The sequence below is a fragment of the Drosophila subobscura genome, chromosome A, assembly GCF_008121235.1.
Source record: "Drosophila subobscura isolate 14011-0131.10 chromosome A, UCBerk_Dsub_1.0, whole genome shotgun sequence".
In the NCBI taxonomy this organism is placed as follows: Eukaryota; Metazoa; Arthropoda; class Insecta; order Diptera; family Drosophilidae; genus Drosophila; species Drosophila subobscura.
In genome coordinates this window covers 2,115,055-2,132,979 of record NC_048530.1, presented here as the reverse complement: position 1 = coordinate 2,132,979, position 17,925 = coordinate 2,115,055, and the positions used below count along the sequence as shown (strand labels likewise).

Here is a 17,925-nt window from a genome sequence, read left to right as displayed (position 1 = left end):
TTGATAGGGTTAATTTCGTTTCTTTATCGGTATATTTACGGTATATATTTCGGTATATTCCTAATCTGCTTCGAAATCTGCTTAGAATTTGTTTGTTTATATTGCGGAAAGGGCCATATAAGAGGCCAGGATGAGCCGGAAACTGACCAGGGAGACGGTCCAGCAGCACTGTCTCACCTGCCTGTTGAAGCTGGACAGCGGACAGGAGCCGGATGAGTCAGCCATCAGCCAGGAGATGCAGCGACTGCTCCATCAACACCTGGACTGGCCGCTGGAAGAAGAGCTCCAGGGGGAGAAGTGGCTGCCACAGCAGCTGTGCCCGCCCTGTCGTCAAGAACTTCAGCGTTTCGAGCAGTTCCGTCAGCGGGCGATCGAGTGCCGGCTCGAGCTACTGGATCTGCTGAAGGAGAAAGAGTGCACGGAGCCCTCGTTTGAGGTTGTGTACGAGGAGCCAGCGACTGGGTGCCAAGATGAAGAGTCGCTGCACAGTCTGGGACCACCGGAGCCGGATCCAGATCCAGATCCTATCGACGAGCCTGATGCAGAAACACGGTCAGAAGGGGGCCAGGGACAGAAAGAGAACGAGAACAAGGTGGAGAAGCGCACCTCACGGGGCGTTAGAAACAGCCTGAAATGCAGCCTGTGCCAGCACAGCTTCGCCCATAAGCTCACCCTGTCCGCCCACATCCGCAAGGTGCACGAGGGCAGCAAGCGGCCGTTCCAGTGCGACCAGTGCGACAAATGCTACAGCTTCATGGGCGGCCTCTACACGCACATCAAGGAGATTCATGCGACGCGCGAGCGTCGCTATCCCTGCGACCAGCCCGGCTGTGATCGCGTCTACACCAGCTCCATTGCCATGCAGAAGCACAAGCGGCTGAAGCACAGCCAGAAGGAGCCGGCGCGAAAGTTCATCTGCGAGCAGTGCGGCGCCACATTCAACCAGTCGGCCAACCTGAACTACCACCGACGCACGAAGCACCCCACCGAAGATGAGGTGGCTGCCCGGGACAGCGGCAGTGAGCAACACTTTTGCGAGCTCTGCCGAAAGCACTTCCACTCGCGCTACACCCTGCGCTACCACACCATGCAGCAGCACGGAGACCAGGAGCGCCTGCTGCCGCACGAGTGCCAGGTGTGCGGCCGGCGCATGGCCAAGAAATTCATGCTGCTGCAGCACATGCTGACGCACTCCACCGTCAAGATGCCCTGCGAGCACTGCGGCAAGCTGTTCGCCCGCAAGTTCGAGCTGGAGGCGCACATCCGAGCGGTGCACCTCAAGCTGAAACCCTTCGCCTGCAAGTACTGCTCCGAGTGCTTTGCCTCGCGCAAAACCCTGCGCCACCACGAGTACATCCACACGGGCGAGAAGCCCTATATGTGCGATGTGTGTGGCCAGGGATTCCGGCAGCAGTCGTGCCGCAAGAAACACCGCATGGTGCACGATAAACAGGATGCTGGAGTATCTGTCTAACAAATCAAATTTAATTAGATTAAGTCAATAAACAATAATTCTTACAGAATATTTTGTTGTGGTTTATGATTATCGCTTAGGCTGCTGATTGGCGGGTGGATGCTGCTCTCGCTCTATGTAGACGGGCAGGTCTTCGAGCGGCTTGTAGTACAGATGGACCGCCTGGGAGCCGGCCATCATGGCCAGCATTGCGCTGGCCAGGAACTTGCTATACTGACCCCACGACACGCCAGCTGGCATGATTCCCCCTCAGTTATGCGATTGCTGCTGCTCCTGCTGAAGGTGTTGGTGGTGCTGCTGCTCCTCCACGTAGTTCTTCGCCTGGCGTCGCTTAAAAGTGCTATCTGCAAGCGGAAAGTACCCAGATTATACAGGGATAGATGCACAGGTAGCCCGACGGGGGGTACATACAGAAATTCGTTTCGCCCACCGTCCAGTTGATCATGGAGAACTCAAGGGCAGCGCCCAGCACAAAGAAGAGTGGCAGGAAGCGATAGATGCCGAAGCGTCGCTTGCCGGGCCAACTGTCGAGCAGACGTCGCACGGAGCCGCTATACAGATTCATGTGTATGGCCGCAGCGTGGGGGAATTATATAATTTCGTGGCTGTCTTCCGGCAGCTATTGGTGTGTGGGTCTGTTTGCTGTAGCCTCTGCGGATTCAAGCATCAAACCCCTGTCGTCTGCTTTCAGAGTAACTAGTGGAAGTTCAGCAAGTTAGCTGAGAATTTAAAAATTACAAAACAAGCCCCACTGCTTTAAATATATTTTTGTGCTACAACAGCTGTAAGGTTAACGGTCTGGTAGCGCCATTGAGTATTTTATTGGTAGGAATGTGGTATTTTAAAACATAAAAATACCAGCGTGTGGGTATTCTGTGCGCTTGCCAACACTGTCCGAAATAGCAAATTAAGAAAATTTGTAAACAACTTTGGCAGAAATATGATACACAGTCTGTTTATCGTTAACAGCGGGGGGTAAGTACTGTCTTAGCCTGGAATGAACAGCAAACCATTCTCAAACATTCCACCTAACCTAGCGAGGTGTTTCTAGAGAAGCACTGGCGGTCTGTCGTCTCGCGATCCGTTTGCGAATATTTTCTCGATGCTCAGCGTGCTGCACCATATGTAAGGCACTCAACCCCCCGCGTACAGTGATTCTGCCACGTACCGAACCTAATTTATTATCAATGCAGGATGTGCCGCCGGTGATAGCCACGCCCCACTACTACCTCATCACTGTCCAGCGAGAGGCTGTTTCCCTGGTGGCCGCCTGTAAGCAGGAGGTGCCGCCGCTTTTTGTGATCGAATTCTTGCACCGTGTGGTGGATACATTCCAGGACTATTTCGGCGACTGCTCGGAGACGGTGATCAAGGATAACTATGTGGTCGTCTATGAGCTGCTCGACGAGATGCTGGACAATGGTTTCCCCCTGGCCACGGAGAGCAATATCCTGAAGGAGCTGATCAAACCACCGAATATACTCCGCACCATTGCCAACACCGTTACCGGCAAGAGCAAGTCCGTCCAAGCCAACGCCGAAACGAACGCCTTCCCATGGATTTGATTTTCCCTTCTCCTCCTTTTTGCATTGCAGTGTCAGCACCATACTGCCATCGGGGCAGCTATCGGCCATACCCTGGCGTCGGAGCGGTGTGCGGTACACCAACAACGAGGCATACTTCGATGTCATCGAAGAGGTGGATGCCATCATTGACAAATCGGGATCCACTGTCTTTGCCGAAATCCAGGGACATGTAAGTTCTGTAACTTAAAAGCTGAAAATAATCTAACAGTTTGAAATTCGCATTCTCAGATCGATTGCTGCATCAAGTTGTCGGGCATGCCGGATCTTACCTTGTCCTTTATGAATCCACGACTCTTCGACGACGTATCGTTCCATCCGTGCGTGCGGTTCAAGCGCTGGGAGGCCGAGAGACTGCTCTCCTTCATACCGCCCGATGGCAATTTCCGCCTGATGTCCTACCACATCAGTTCGCAGTCGGTGGTGGCCATACCCATTTACATTCGCCACAACTTTTCAATCAAAACGGGCGAACAGGGACGCCTGGACCTGACCATCGGGCCGCGCAACACACTGGGACGCACCGTGGACAAAGTGAGGCTCGAGCTAACGATGCCCCGATGCGTGCTCAACTGCCTGCTGACACCGAATCAGGGCAAATATACATTCGATTCGGTCAGCAAGACACTGTCCTGGGATGTGGGCCGCATCGATGTCTCCAAGCTGCCCAATATACGGGGATCGGTAAGATTGGATTCACTGTCGGAATATACCCTCAAAATATCAACCATTTTGTGTCTCTCCCAAAGGTTTCCATTACACCGGGCACGACCAACATCGATGCCAATCCATCGGTGAATGTGCAATTCCAAATCTCACAGCTGGCCGTCTCTGGGCTGAAGGTGAATCGCCTGGATATGTACGGGGAGAAGTACAAGCCCTTCAAGGGCGTCAAATACCTGACAAAGGCGGGCAAGTTTCAAGTGCGAATGTAAAACGAATGGCGTCCATCCTGCCCTGCAACGGCAAGCAGCCTTAATTAAGCGTAAATGTTAAGCGTATTCCAAATACCTTGTTCTGGCTGTCACCCCACTATCTCTAACTATCCATCTATCCATCCAGCTTTAACCATTCCTTTCTCTGTCCATAAAAGAGCTACAGCCAACAGCCAGGCCTTCAACGTCGGTAGCTTCTTGTTGTGTGGTGTTTGGCGCGTCGCCATGTTTGAGAGCGCAACCAAAAAAAGAATGGGGAATAAAAGAAGCGAGAATCGAATCTCGATACTTGACTGGAAACGTAGTTGCAAGTCGGGCCGGGTCTTCGACGTGGTTCGGCGTCTCGCGGTACGGTGTCGGGGCAAGGCAAGGCATGCCATGGCAACAGACAACGCAGAAAACCAATAAATATAAATGAAAATGCAAAACTTGATTTTGCCAGTCAGCTAGCAACGCATGCCGCATACATACAATTTATATACATACGTACAACGCTATATGTGATGTATATAAGTGCATTATATACTTGTATGCAATGAGCCCACAGTGGAGCCACTGGTAAGACGGATAGGCCCAAAGGGCACAGCTAAAGATGAAAATGCTGCAAATTTGTGAGCTTCTCAGTTTCCATGAGCATGCTCTCCCATTAGCTCGGCAAATTTCGCACTGGAAAAGAGATGATGCGCGTAAAAAGCTCAGCCTTAACTGCTAAGCAACACCGAAATAGAGAACGTATTAACCAAATTTCTTAATTAGTTTCCAAGCAACTAATCTTCTTGATACTTTTAACCTTCTTTTTAACTTCTTAGCTCATCTAGGTTTGCGAGATTAAGAATATTGCCTGATGAGAATCCATCCTCTAGAGACACCACTGTCTCGTTTCTCTCACTCTCGCGGTCTGTCTTTCTCTTGTTATCTCCTCATATAGCTTGCATTTTTTTGTGTCCCGATGGAGTTGAGCCGGGAACCGGTTTCCCCACCGTTTCAGCCGTTGCAGCTTCTAGCTTCAACTCTTTTGGGTGCGGCGTGCAACGGTAGCCAACAAGCGCCACCAAAAACGTCGAGCAAGCCAAGGCGAGGACCATGGCTATGGCTAGACATGTTATACACACACAGATCCGCACAGAGAGAGAGAGAGAGAGAGAGAGATCTTGACCAGACCAGGCCCAAGTTGACTGGTCGTTCCAGCTCCGTTTTGCTTTGACTGCATTCAAGAGGCCATTTTTCAAGCGTGGGAAATGCTATGCCATGAAGTTCTTTGTGGAGCGATTGGTGGATTGAGAGGGGCACAATTTGCTGCACAGCATGGAGCAGAGCATGCCCCGAAATGCTCATCGATTCTGTCGGTTCGTTGTCTAAGTCTTTCGTTAGGGCCCTCCTATGGCTTCCATTCTCCACCTCCTCCATTCACTCTGCCAGCCGCAGTCCTTTTCCCACTCCCCAGTAATACGTTTCCATCCATAAGCATTTCTGGCATTTAGTTTGCTGTAATTGATAGCACATTTCATACGGATCGATTATAAATTGTTTCCATCTGATTTGCATTTTCCACAGCCAGCGGCATAATAGACCCTCGTAATTTTATGGTAATTCTAGTGGAAAACATTTTTTAGTTGCTTGTAGCAATTTAATTTACTGTAGAGCAAGCCTCATTACAAATTCTTCTTACTCGCTGAGAAACCTTAGAGATCTCACTTGCTCAACCTCTCTCACATAAGCCACACAGTCTGAAATGTCTCTCATAGAAGCCTTAAAGGGGTTTCCTTCTACTTGGGGCTGCCTTTTCTCTCTGGTAAACCTCACAGCTGAACTTCTGGGCTGACAAATGTAACCTTTAGACAGTAGTTTCACCTTAGAAAAATAACGGAAATTAGCTTCAACTGGAGCTCATTGAGTTCAGAGGCAAGATCTGCGTCTTGCTATCGCATACTGTCGGCTGTTTCTGTTTATCCCAGACAAGAAGCTCTATTTGTAACGCCCTGCTAAGTGATTTCCACAGACTGCCTGCAATACTCTCCACCCATCAGCCACCAACCATCACCATGGATGCTTTGCATTTGATCTACTTTACATTTGCAATGCTTGAGCCAGACAACATCCAAGCTAACACACAACTGAAATACTCTTAAACACTCATTTTCGATGCGCTTTTAAACAAATAAATCACGGAATATTGTTAATTTGTTAGGAGAAGAAGGACGAGGATAGGTACACACTGGTATCTATTTTAATCAATATTTTGGTCAACATATCAATCAACATATCTGGTAGTCAGTTTCTTTGCATATATGGGAATTTGCATTGAGACAACAGCCAGTAAAAACCTATTTCCTAATGCATTTTGTACCCATATTATTTTCGAAATTTATTAAAACTCTTGAAATATATGTAACTAATTTTAATTTGAGGTGCGAACATGCTTTTAGGATTTTCTGTCTATTTTGTAGGTATCTCCTATGAGAAAGAAGTTTAAGGATCCGTAAAAATGATTTAATCTCGACTATATGTGGATATATGTATTTATTAGACTCTTATGAACCATGTGAGACATAACTTAAAATTCAATTGGAGCAAAATTATCAATAATTGTTAAGATAAAGCGAAAATCATTTTGAAACGACTTTCAAATGTTACCAAAACTTGCAAACATTTAACACACTCCCGTAGACCCTAAGGATCGCGTAGAAAGATAAATTGAATTATTTTTGCAATGGAATTTTGATGAAAATAAAACAGCATCAAGACCTAAGACTTTATTGAGAATTTTGTTGCTTGCGCTGCGTTAGCTAATGGAGCCTTTTGGGCGGCACAAGCACTAACATTTGAAGTGAAAGACAAGCAAACAGAGCAAATTCGAGCGACATGCATTTGTCATTAGCAGCAACAAGGTTGCAAGTTGCAAGGCCCCTCAACTCCACGCCATGGAGGATGGGCAGCTTGGTGGCATTGTAATGCTCGTACATAAGTCGTGCAATTGCATTCGCTGGTCGATAATAATTTATGCAACCTGTTGTCGCCGCACTAAGCAAATGTTTAAACTCATGTCTTGCCTTGCCTTTGCTTTTGGGTTTGCTTTTCTTGTTTGCTCTGCTGTGCTTTGTTGCATATTTGTTGATTTTGATTGCTGTTTGCCCAACTTTGCGAAAGGTGTCGAATGCACTGGCCAGCGTCAATTGGAACGGCCCACATCGTTTCGTAAACTATAAACCAGAGCAGCAACCGGTGTCACCTCCTCCTACTCTACATGCTCCTCCTCCTGCTCTGGTGTCTGGGGCATAGAATGTCTAATAAGCATTCGCCTGCCACGTCTGGCCATCTAATTAGAAACGCTGATTGTGTCCACGCGGTACACTGCTGCTCTGCTGAAGGGGTGCAGTGGGGGATTTGACTGCCAGAAAACATATCCAAATGACAATCCATCGGAAATGGTATCGCTTGTAGCTCATAAGGGCATACCCTGTTCTTTCAATTCTAAATTTTTAATTGATTTCTAAATTTTCGAGTAGACAATTTATTGATCAAAAACAACTTTAAATCAATTTCAAAATCTACGCGTAGACAACACGCATTACAATTTCAGTTCATTTATTCTTTGTTTTTAATACCCTTCCCCATTTAGCTGAAATAAACAAAAGTTACAGAAGGGTATGGGTAGATTTGTATGTACATTGGACCCTGCCCATGTCTCATCTAAGTGGACTTTGTGTGTCACTGCTGTGGAGCTCATTAAAAACGATTGAAACTTCCGCAAGTTTCGATGGAGGAATGAAAGAAGAAAACAGAACAACTGCATCCAATCCAAAAGCCAAAAACTACTCACTGTACACGAGTCTGAGTATGATCCCGACCGAAATGAACCGAACATATCACAATAACAATCACAAAGCTGAAAGTGTGTTTGTGGCACACACACACACACACACACAGAGAGTTGGTATCGGTAAAGCAGTTCCCGTTCCCGTTGCCTACCCTTTGTCTTACGGTACGGGGATTACTCATTGTGTTCCTCCATAAACAAAAACCCCGAAAAAGCTGAACGCCGAACCAAAAAAATAAACCTGACATATGTATACACATATCGGACCCTCTGTCCACGAGGATTTGCATACAAAGTCGCTGTGTTTTTTGATAAACAAAAAGATATTAATTGCTTACGCATACGATATGTATACTCACAGTCTCATCGGGTGCGAGGGCTCGTATCTGTGCTATGCTAATGCAGGAGTTTTAGCTGATAAACAGGCATCGACTTGTCTCTGTTTGGGTTTGGGAACTTCTGTGTCAGTCACATTGTAATTAGTGGAAAATACTCAGCAAATGGCATATAACAAATCGATTTATAAGAGGTTAAAGGTCAGCACTGATGAATTGCCGCCTGACTAAAAGAGAGAGTATGACTATTATTATTATTATTAATGGTCCCCCTGCTCAAGCAAGGAAGATGTCCGCCCAATAACTACATATTTGTATACATAGTTGTAGGTGAATGCTTGGAGAATTATGTACATAAGTAAGTATAAGTAAGGACTGGTTGAGGAGAAGCAAGCTAAACGTTTGCCCGATTTGGGTCGAGAATATTTACTTAGCAAGGTGATAAATAAACTGATCTGCTGCTCCTCCCTCTCGCTCAAAGCTAATTCGCAGCATTGAGCCAGAGTGTACAATGAAATAAGGTACAAAAACCGAAAAAAAAAACAATTGCGACAATAGCATGAAAAAACAAAACGGCAATAACAATAAATCTGTAAGGCAGCAACAAAAGGAGGCAAACCCGACAACGATTCACGGGTAATGTCAGAATAAAACAGCCAGAGTAAAAATACATCGAAAACAACATTTAAGATACATTAATTGTGTTTAAAATGAAATTTAGACGAGTGGCCGTAGCAACGCCACAAAGATCACGGCGCAAACCGCTTACGTGACGGTATTACGTAAGGTGTTGGCCACCGCCAGAGGTCGCCACCGCTGGGGCTGTGGGCTGGCACGGATTTCAAATTTGTGTTTGAAATTGATCGCCTCAGTGGGTGTTGTTTCGCAGCGCTTTTGTGCAAATTGCGGGAAACTAATTTGACAATTGTCCGGAAAGAAAGCACATAAGCAACGACAACAAAAGGGTGACCAACCCCCCACCCAAGTGCAAGGTCAACTAGAAATACTCGGCTATCGGTATGGGGTGCATATGTACATACAACCCCACGTATTTTCCCATGGGGCAGGTATTTTTATTCATCCAAGTAGAGCTGCTCGTCTGGAAATGAGTACGCTGTGGTTGAGCCAAAACACGTGTCGCACGTCATGCAGCAGCGCCCCTCAGTCGACGTTGGCACTTATGGTAACTACGAATTTATTAGTACCTAATAGCTGTACGAGTAAATGCCAGGAAGCCTAACGACTTGGAGATACTAATGCAAATTGGATTCCATTATCCAGTCAAAAATGTTCTATATTTGATATATCTAAAGCTTACCCTGAGACGTGCCATTCCCACGTTTGTGTGTACGTTTTGTTCTGCGGAATGTTTAAGGGAATATAAATAAAAATTCAATTCAATCAATTTAGAACTTTGACATTTGTCGCTTAGATAGAGACAGAGAGAGCGAGGGAGCTCAGTAGTTTTCATTAATACATATGTATATGAATATACCCATTTATATTCCACACTTGGGTTTCTCCTTTTCTTGGCACTGCCATGCCGTAATATTTATACGAATGTATGTATCTATGTACATACATACATATGTATTTATTTATTGAGGGCAATTGCAGCGCTTAATTCAATTTGATATGATACCCGTACCCGTAATTTGCTCAACATCTTCGCAGCACTCCGCATAGCCCCAGTTCCAGGCCCAGACCCAGCCACCACAGCCCAGAACCACCACCACCCCCTGCATGGGGCTATGGCATTGCCTTACTTTCAGCATAAATTTGCAATGTTTGTGTAATTGTGAAATTGCTGGAATACTCACAAGTCGCGACCTGGCCCCGCATCGTTATTACAGCATTCCGTTGAGGTGTTTGTCCGGAATGCGTCGCAATCCGGAAAGGGAAAACAACTGCAATCAGTCTCCGGAACAAAACGTAGATTGAGTTTTAATTGATACAAAATTAATCAGGCTATCCATATTTATTAATGCTATATCCATACAGATTGTGTTTCTTACGTATGTATGTAGCTGCAAAGTAGCCTATTTTACATTTCTGATGAGAAAGTAAATATAATTTTGTGTTCCAGCTAAAGTTTCTCGTTACCTTTACAAATAAAAGACTCACTTCACAGCTTAAAGTTCAATTTTAGAACAGTTGAAAAATTTAAAGTTTATGCAGAATAAAAAGTAAAAGTTTACCAAATTAGCCCCGATAAATGTGACTTGGATCGATTAACGTAATGTAAGCGTTAAATCACGGAATTTAATGGGAAGCTATTCACATTTGTTTGTGGCCATAGGTGTGAGAATAAGCCCAGAACTCTGACCAGGTGGCACAATTTAAAGATTGGATTTTTATTCCCCTGATATTTCGCCACCTGTTGCAAGAAATCATCAGCTTTGCTTGGATTCTCCTTTTTGTCCACATTCCTCTCTGATAAGCTTTGAAAGTTTCTTGATTCTCTGTAGAATTAAAGATGGGGTAGTCCCAGGGAAATCTCACGTCAGGTGCATCTACAAACATAGAGAACAAAGTTCTGATGATATTTCTGGTGAAGCAGGCAGGGTCAAAGACCATTAGCACCCAGAGATCGTGCCGAGACCCGTTCCGATGTTTGCTGAAAGTCAACAAGTTTCGGCAGGTTCTCGTTAGTTAAAATGTGAAACCTGCGTCCACCTTTCATAGAACCTTTGAAGTGTCGACAATTGTTTTTTTTTTTGTTATTTGGGTGTTTTGTATTCTGTTGTTTGGTTTTGTAATTGCTTTTGGCGCACCCCGATTAGAAAATGGTATTTAATTTCTCTTGTTTTAATCTGTCATTTATTTCCGCATGAAATGGAGTTGTTCTTGAATGAATACAAACGATAAATCTTAGAAACAAATCATCATGTTCTCAAGTAATTTCGTACAATTATAATTAGGCATAAGAATATGGAATTGAAATTGAAACTTAGCCTAAAATGACAAACATTGATTTTTTATATATTTATTTTTTGATTGCTTTTCGATTTTAACTGTCTTCTAAATATTGCCTTTGAGTCTTTCATTTGTTGCTTGTCTTTTCCATGAACTTACATTTAGTTTTTAATGTATAAATATATATTTTTTTTTCTCTTGTATAAATATATAGATTTTTCTCCCTTGCCCTTCGCTCGTTTATGGATGATTTCTCGTGAGTGTAAAAAAATTGCGCTAAACTATATAAATGCTACCAAAAATATGCAAAAAAAAAAAGAAAATATTATTAAAATTATGAAAAATTACTATTACTAATTGCTGGCGAAAATTGCTAAATTATATGTGTAAAAATTGAAATAGAATATTTAATATATGTATGCGTGTATGTGAATTGTATATTATAAGTGTTATCATTAGGGTTCTCATTATGCTGGCGTTTCTTTACTATTTGTAAATTATTGTTATGTTTTTTCATGGATATATCGTATATCCAAATGGTTTTTTTTTCGTTTTGTTTTTGTTTTAGATGTCTTAATCAATGATCACAACTCTTAGCATAAATATTACTCGCATGTGGCATTCGTAAATATATATTGTATGTCTCTTCGTATGTATAAATATCTGTGTAATTGCTTATTAAAAAATATATTATATATGTCTGGATGTATAGGTTTATATCTCTATCCCATTACTTAATTCGTTAGCAGCTGCTCCTCGACATATACATACTCGTACAATGTAGAATAAAGTATAGTTGGAAAATGTCTTTTGTCCTGTCTTTTATGGATTTCGCCCAGGGGGCTTATGGGGGCTTTCGGAACATACATACATAAATAAATTCTGATTGTCGTGCGTCTTCGGGGGGGAGTAGCCCCCAGCCCCTGGGACTCGGCTAGTATTTGTTACATTCATTTGTGTACTATTATTTTTCATATTTCATATTTTCTCTTGTTTATAGCAGTATACGTTCTCCACCACTCCAAACTGCATCTCTGGCTAACGCCCCGTTTTGCATCTATCCCATTTTAAGCATGGAATTCGTTGATATGTGTTCAATTAGCTCGTCATTAGCTCGAAAGGCCTCATCTACATTGACAACCAGCGACTTGGAGTGTCCTCATCTTAACCCAATTTCGGCTGCGTGAAACTATATAAAAGAAAAAGAAATACAAATAATGGAGTTAAATCATTTTCTTGTAGGAACAAATATTTATATAATTTTTAAGATCAATTACAGATGAAACGTTTTTAGATAAGATTAATGTATGTATGTCTGTACATATGTAAGTATCTTTCCTTTTTGCAACATTTGTCTGAGCAATCTCCCATTTAACATCCATGGACATTAATGCATTAAACGAGTTTTTCTATTTCCAATCTTGATATTTGAAAACATCTAAAAATAAAGAGAGTGTGCAAAAACATCATCTGTGCATCTGTATCTGGATCTGTTTCTAATCCCTATTTTTCAATACATCTGCCATGAATAAGAATCCCACAACTGTTTTACTATCATTACAGTCCATTCAAAAAAAAAAACAAAACAAACCTGCATCTAAAGGGAAGCAATAAATCTATAAATCATACTCGGAACATGCTCCATTGTTCTCAGATATGTATGGAATATGTATGGATTTTCATTGGCGACGAGTAAGGGGCGTTCTTCCACTCGTTCTCATGCTCTTTGCTAATTGGAACCAATTAATGCAATTAAAGTCTCATAGAAATGAGAGAGATAAACCAATTTTGTGCGTGAGTAGTAAATTTAATATGAACGCAAAAATTAAACTAACATAATAGAAAACTAGTCAAGTTTTCCGACTATTGGATACCTGGATCTTTAGTTTAAATTCACTTGTGCGAAAAGGTTGAAGCGAAGCCAGGTTGAAATTTAGAAATACTGAAGGTATGTATGTGCATATATTTTAATAGCTATGTATATAGTTAACAAGATCAAATGACAGTCCTATTTTATGCATCATATCTCAGGGTTATCAAGATCTTCAATGATTGCGAGGTATTTTGATGTACTACAAAACAGAAAACATTTAATGGAGAGCAACAGCTTTTCGCGTGTCTGTTTCTCATTTCATTCATGGTGACTCGTTCAGGCAAAGGCTGTGTAGGGCCATGTGGTTCGTTTGGGGGGGAGGGCGGTGATTGAATGTGTAGGTGTACCGGGTGTGATAGAACCAGCCATATACGGTGCGGTCCGGTACGGTCCGAGGCAGGTCCATCCATTCATTCATTGATATCCCAAATTGACGGCCACACATACGATACACATACATACATACATATGGAGAGGGCAAGAACAAAAAATTCATTCGCTTATTTGTTGATTATGATGATCATCAAAAGCTGTTGAGGCTAAACAGCGACAGAGAGACCCCGAGACGAATTGTGTGTTTGTGTTTTTGCTATCATTAATGAAACTACAGTCCGGCACGGATGCGGACACGGACCTAGTCTGGATCTGAGATCTTGTGATCTTGTGATCTTTTCTGATCTCCGAGCGAATGAAAATGTGTGCTAATTGCAGCACTTTGTCGCCAATCAACAGCAACATCAGCACTCAACAGTCTAAACTGTCTCAGCAGCCTCTTTTCTGCCCGAATGTATGTATGGCTATTGTACGTACGTATATCTCTGTTGCTGTGTTCCCTGTGTCTGTATCTGGTATCTTATCAACTTTGTTCCTTTTTTGGGTTTGCTGCCTCGTTCTCTTTCTCTCTCTCTCTCTGCTGAGAACCTCGCTTCTTTCGATTAGATAAGTACAATACTTAGTTGAAGCAATCACGTACGCGACCACACATATTGCCCAACTTCTAATTGGCATTGCATGTCGTCTCAGAGAACGGAGAACCGAGAACGAAATGTGCGCAGACATTGAGCAACTAAATGCTGATTACGGAGCTGACAGGGAGACATTTGAGTTGAGTTGAAGGGCAATGTGTGTGGCAGCTCCAACAAAAAAAAACACACATTAGAGATGGTAGCGAGAGCGGTAGTGAGGAGCGAGAAAAAAAACGGTAAAGATGGTAACGAGATGCATAGGGAGGAGACAAGAGTTAGATAGAGTTAGATAAGTGATGGATGGTCGGGGATGATTAATTCTCTAAGTATAACTATCACAAATCTATGTGAGTTGAAGCCGAATGATACACGAAAGTGATGCTTGGCTAAATATTTATTGATTGGACTGCAGTTAAAGTTTCGTAACGAACAAAACGAGCTCTCACAGTACGCATACAGCCCACCGGTTTGGACAGGTTCGACCATCCACAGGGTAGCCGTCACAGAAATGCCAGATGAAGCCGAAGTCGAAGTTGGTAAGAATCTTTTGCCTTGCTGGCAATGATCTTTCCAGCTACTATCTGCTGGTCAAACTGGTTTTCCCTGTCCCTCTTGTGTGTCTTTCTGTGTGTGTGTTTGGTAGTGGGACAGAGCTAGAAATGGCTGTTGCGCATGCGCAGTTGCCGTCTCGCTTTGGCTGGAAGGGAAATCAAGTGGAGAGCCAAGCCAGAGCAGGAGTCAGAGACAGAGCCGGTTGTTGGGCTGCTTGGGTTACGCTTAAATGAGCGCGTAAGACCAGAAGAACTTCTCTCTCTCTCACTCTCTCTCTCTATCTCTCTCTTTCTCTCCCTCGCTCTCTTTATGCCACTCGGTGTAAAAGTGATTCTTTGCTGTATTGGAAAACATAGTTTTTTATTGTCGTTATGAAGATCTCGCTTAGTTCGTTCGCTTGTTAAGACTAAAGATAATGGTTAAAAAAAAAATGGTGGGTATTGGTTGTGTCTTTCGGTTGTTTGAAAAACTACAAACTACGCATGCTTGGATGCATAATCGTTGTCATAATCCATGTTTACAATCAATTGAAAGGTTTATCAACTAAATCACTACGAACTAATGTCTTTCTTTTGTCTTAAGATCGATGGAGGGTTCGGTTTTTTTGGGTTTTTGGGAATTGGAATGGAAATATATGTAAACGTTAGGGATGGAGCTTTCTTTTGAGAGTATGTGTGTAGAGGTGGGTGGGTGTGTGTGTGTGTGTGTGTGTGTGTGTGTGTGTGGGGGGGAGACACTTACTGGCACTCTGGCACACTGCCACGCCCACTCCTTGAATGGATGAGCACCCCGTTCTTATTCTCGTTCTCGTCCTCGTCCTGGTCTTACATCTTCATCTTCGTGTTGATCTTCGCTTAGATTTTAGGCATCGAATGGTCGCTTATGAGCACTATGCTCATCGTCCACCATTTCGCGCGAGAGATCGGATATCACCTCCTTGTAGATGAGTGGATCGATGTTCTTTCCCAGCTGGTAGAGCAGGAACCAGTCACCGATGTTGCACTTGTTGGCCACCAGCTCGACCTCCTCGCTCTCGGCCAGTCGGGAACGGGCGCGGAGGAGCAGGTGACGGAGCTTGGGGCCGACAACGACGGCGATGCGATAGATAAGCGAGATGCCCGACAGAATGCTGAGGATGATAAACCAGAACCACAGGAACACGTAGATCTTTTCATTGACAATGTTCAACGGCAGCACGCACAGTCCGTCGAACTTCTGCACATCGCCGGAGGGACCATATTTGTGGAACGTACATTTGGTGACTTTTGGAAAGACCCTCGCCATCGGATCGATGCGCTCATCGGGCTCCATTTCGGTGAACTTGAGCACATCGCTGCCGTACGTGCTGAACTCTCCGTCGAGGAAGAAGTCCACAAAGTAGATCTGGCCAATCACATTCACAAAATTGAGGGCCTCGCAGACGAAGAAGCGGAAGGCGTAGAAGTTGTGCCGATTCAGATTTCCCATGAAGTAGTCGACGAGGATCTTCTTGCGATCGTTCTTGCACTCATCGTTCACGATCGGGCTGTTCAGGTCCATGACGAGCATCTTGAGGCGTCCACCCTCCCACGACTTCCAGAGGTAACGCGGCACGTAGAAAAGTATCGCCTGGAAGAAGAGCACAAAGCACACCCACTGGTAGTACTTGTGGTACTTCACCGCGTCCTTCCCCTCCACATGGGACCCAACGCCAGGCTGGACCACATCTCGGCCGGTCACACCGGTGAGGCGTTCCGGCACCGTGAATGTCGAATAGATCCAGCAGTAGGTGTCCATCACACCCAGCGGTATCTCGTCGACGATGCAGTCGATCGGATCACCGATATACTGGCGGGATGTCACCAGCAGCGAAAAGGCGATCAGTATAATCACGGTGGCTTTGTAGTGCATCCGGAATACATTGTTGTCGATGCACACCTGGTCGATCTTCAGCAGCCCCTTAACGGAGCCGAATACATCAAACATTGTGGAGTTTCTCTTGTCTCGTTGTCTGCGTTGATGCTCTTGTTGTTGTTAATTCGAATTATTTTACCGTTCGTTCTTGCTTTGATTGATTGCCGTGTTGTTTTTCGTTTACGGCTTTTTGTTGCTGCTGCTGCTCTTGCTTATGGCCTGCTGCTCACTTGTCCAACATAACTCTTCAGTCTCCGGCCCAAGAATAATGCACATCAAGCGAAAACAGTAAAAAAAAAAATATTCTTAATTCGTGTGGCTGTGTGTGTGTGTGTTTGTTTATTTGGTGGTGTGCGCCTGCGTCTGGGTCTGGGCACGATCAACAATTGGTCTTGGATTTGGTCACACAGGCGCGCTCTGGTTAGATCGATCCCCCAGCGAGCTTTCGGCTTCGGCGGAGTGTCTTCGGGTGCGCACGCTCTCAAACACACGACGGACGACGCGACACAATCGTACTCGTTAACTCGAACTCAAACTCAAACGAAAAGCGCGGGCGGTCGGGTGGTGGTGGTGGTGGTGGTGGTGGTGGTGGTACTGGTGCTGGTGTTGGCGGTGGCGTAGCGGCGACGACGAACGACGACAACGGCGACGGCTGGCGCGGTGTTACCCAGGTAGTATAAAACGCCGACACAGCAGCGGGCACTAAAGCGTACACTTCGGATATCGGTTTTCGTCTGAGCTCTGAGCCCAAACTGGAGGGCAGTGTTTTCTCTGCCCGCGTTCCGTTTTGTCACGGAGAGAGAGGGCAGAGCGAGAGCGCGAGCCCGCTCCGCTTGAGTCATTTCAGATGCTCTCTCATGCGCTGCATTATCGTGGCTGGGGGAGCGACCACCAAACACCCAGTTATGCTGTACAGATAGAGAGTAAGAGAGAGCAAGAGCGCGGCGCGTGAGAGTCGTCGGGCAGGTAAATTGTGCTGTGCTATGGGGTGGATCTTGTTTGAGTCGCCACTCAATCTCTCTCCCGCTCAGGCCAGACTTGTATTTGCTCTCATTTATGAAAGGAGAGGGACAGAGAGAGAGAGCTCGTGCTAAACATCGACATGGAAGCTGTGCTCTCAAAAAGGGTGACAATTCTTTTCAGTGTGGCGAGGGGATGTGGGGAAGGGTGACTCACTAGTGATGGCACCACATGATGGTCCTGGGAAGTTAAGCTAAAAGAAATTACAGCAGCTGCAGCTAATTATCCCTCAGACACATCACTTGAGTGATGTGATGGCAGCTAGGAATGTTACATGTGTAAAAGTCTGGCAACGCCACCGCTCTTGATGTTGCAACTGCAGTTGAGTTGAGCATCTCTGTCGCGCTTCGTCTCCACTCAGCAACAGCATCCCATTTCCCATATTCAAACTCTTTTGTGTTTTGATGTGTTTGTGTTTGCGTTGCAGGGCGACAAGTTCTTGGAACCCGTCGTGCAGTACAATGGAGTTGGTTGTGTGTGGATGCTGGAGTTGTTTGAAGTTGGAGTTGGGGTTGCAGTTGCAGTTGGAGTCAACAAAGAAACAAGTAACCAGGAGATACAT

General features: G+C 44.7%; 5 protein-coding genes across 5 annotated transcripts; 2 read left to right on the top strand and 3 right to left on the bottom strand.

Moving 5' to 3' along the window:
* Nucleotides 1-69: 69 nt before the first annotated feature.
* Nucleotides 70-1,489, top strand: LOC117893951 (zinc finger protein 782). The gene has a single exon (XM_034800744.1). It carries the CDS (start codon nucleotides 131-133, stop codon nucleotides 1,472-1,474), a length of 1,344 nt encoding a protein of 447 aa, XP_034656635.1. The 5' UTR covers nucleotides 70-130; the 3' UTR covers nucleotides 1,475-1,489.
* LOC117893974 (uncharacterized protein C12orf73 homolog) lies at nucleotides 1,464-1,745 on the bottom strand. Its single transcript, XM_034800782.1, has one exon. The coding sequence runs from the start codon at nucleotides 1,712-1,714 to the stop codon at nucleotides 1,544-1,546; it is 171 nt and encodes a 56-aa protein (XP_034656673.1). The 5' UTR covers nucleotides 1,715-1,745; the 3' UTR covers nucleotides 1,464-1,543.
* Nucleotides 1,678-2,259, bottom strand: LOC117893965 (small integral membrane protein 4). The gene is made up of 2 exons (XM_034800769.1): nucleotides 1,886-2,259; nucleotides 1,678-1,818 (listed from the first exon to the last, which is right to left on the bottom strand). Exons 1-2 carry the CDS (start codon nucleotides 2,037-2,039, stop codon nucleotides 1,724-1,726), a joined length of 249 nt encoding a protein of 82 aa, XP_034656660.1. The 5' UTR covers nucleotides 2,040-2,259; the 3' UTR covers nucleotides 1,678-1,723.
* A 78-nt stretch (nucleotides 2,260-2,337) lies between these two features.
* LOC117893958 (AP-3 complex subunit mu-2) lies at nucleotides 2,338-4,292 on the top strand. Its single transcript, XM_034800756.1, has 6 exons — nucleotides 2,338-2,449; nucleotides 2,512-2,599; nucleotides 2,668-2,993; nucleotides 3,070-3,229; nucleotides 3,289-3,741; nucleotides 3,807-4,292. Exons 1-6 carry the CDS (start codon nucleotides 2,415-2,417, stop codon nucleotides 3,990-3,992), a joined length of 1,248 nt encoding a protein of 415 aa, XP_034656647.1. The 5' UTR covers nucleotides 2,338-2,414; the 3' UTR covers nucleotides 3,993-4,292.
* A 6,826-nt stretch (nucleotides 4,293-11,118) lies between these two features.
* LOC117895424 (innexin inx2) lies at nucleotides 11,119-16,445 on the bottom strand. Its single transcript, XM_034803109.1, has 2 exons — nucleotides 15,192-16,445; nucleotides 11,119-12,249 (listed from the first exon to the last, which is right to left on the bottom strand). The coding sequence occupies exon 1, from the start codon at nucleotides 16,413-16,415 to the stop codon at nucleotides 15,312-15,314; it is 1,104 nt and encodes a 367-aa protein (XP_034659000.1). The 5' UTR covers nucleotides 16,416-16,445; the 3' UTR covers nucleotides 11,119-12,249; nucleotides 15,192-15,311.
* Nucleotides 16,446-17,925: the final 1,480 nt, after the last annotated feature.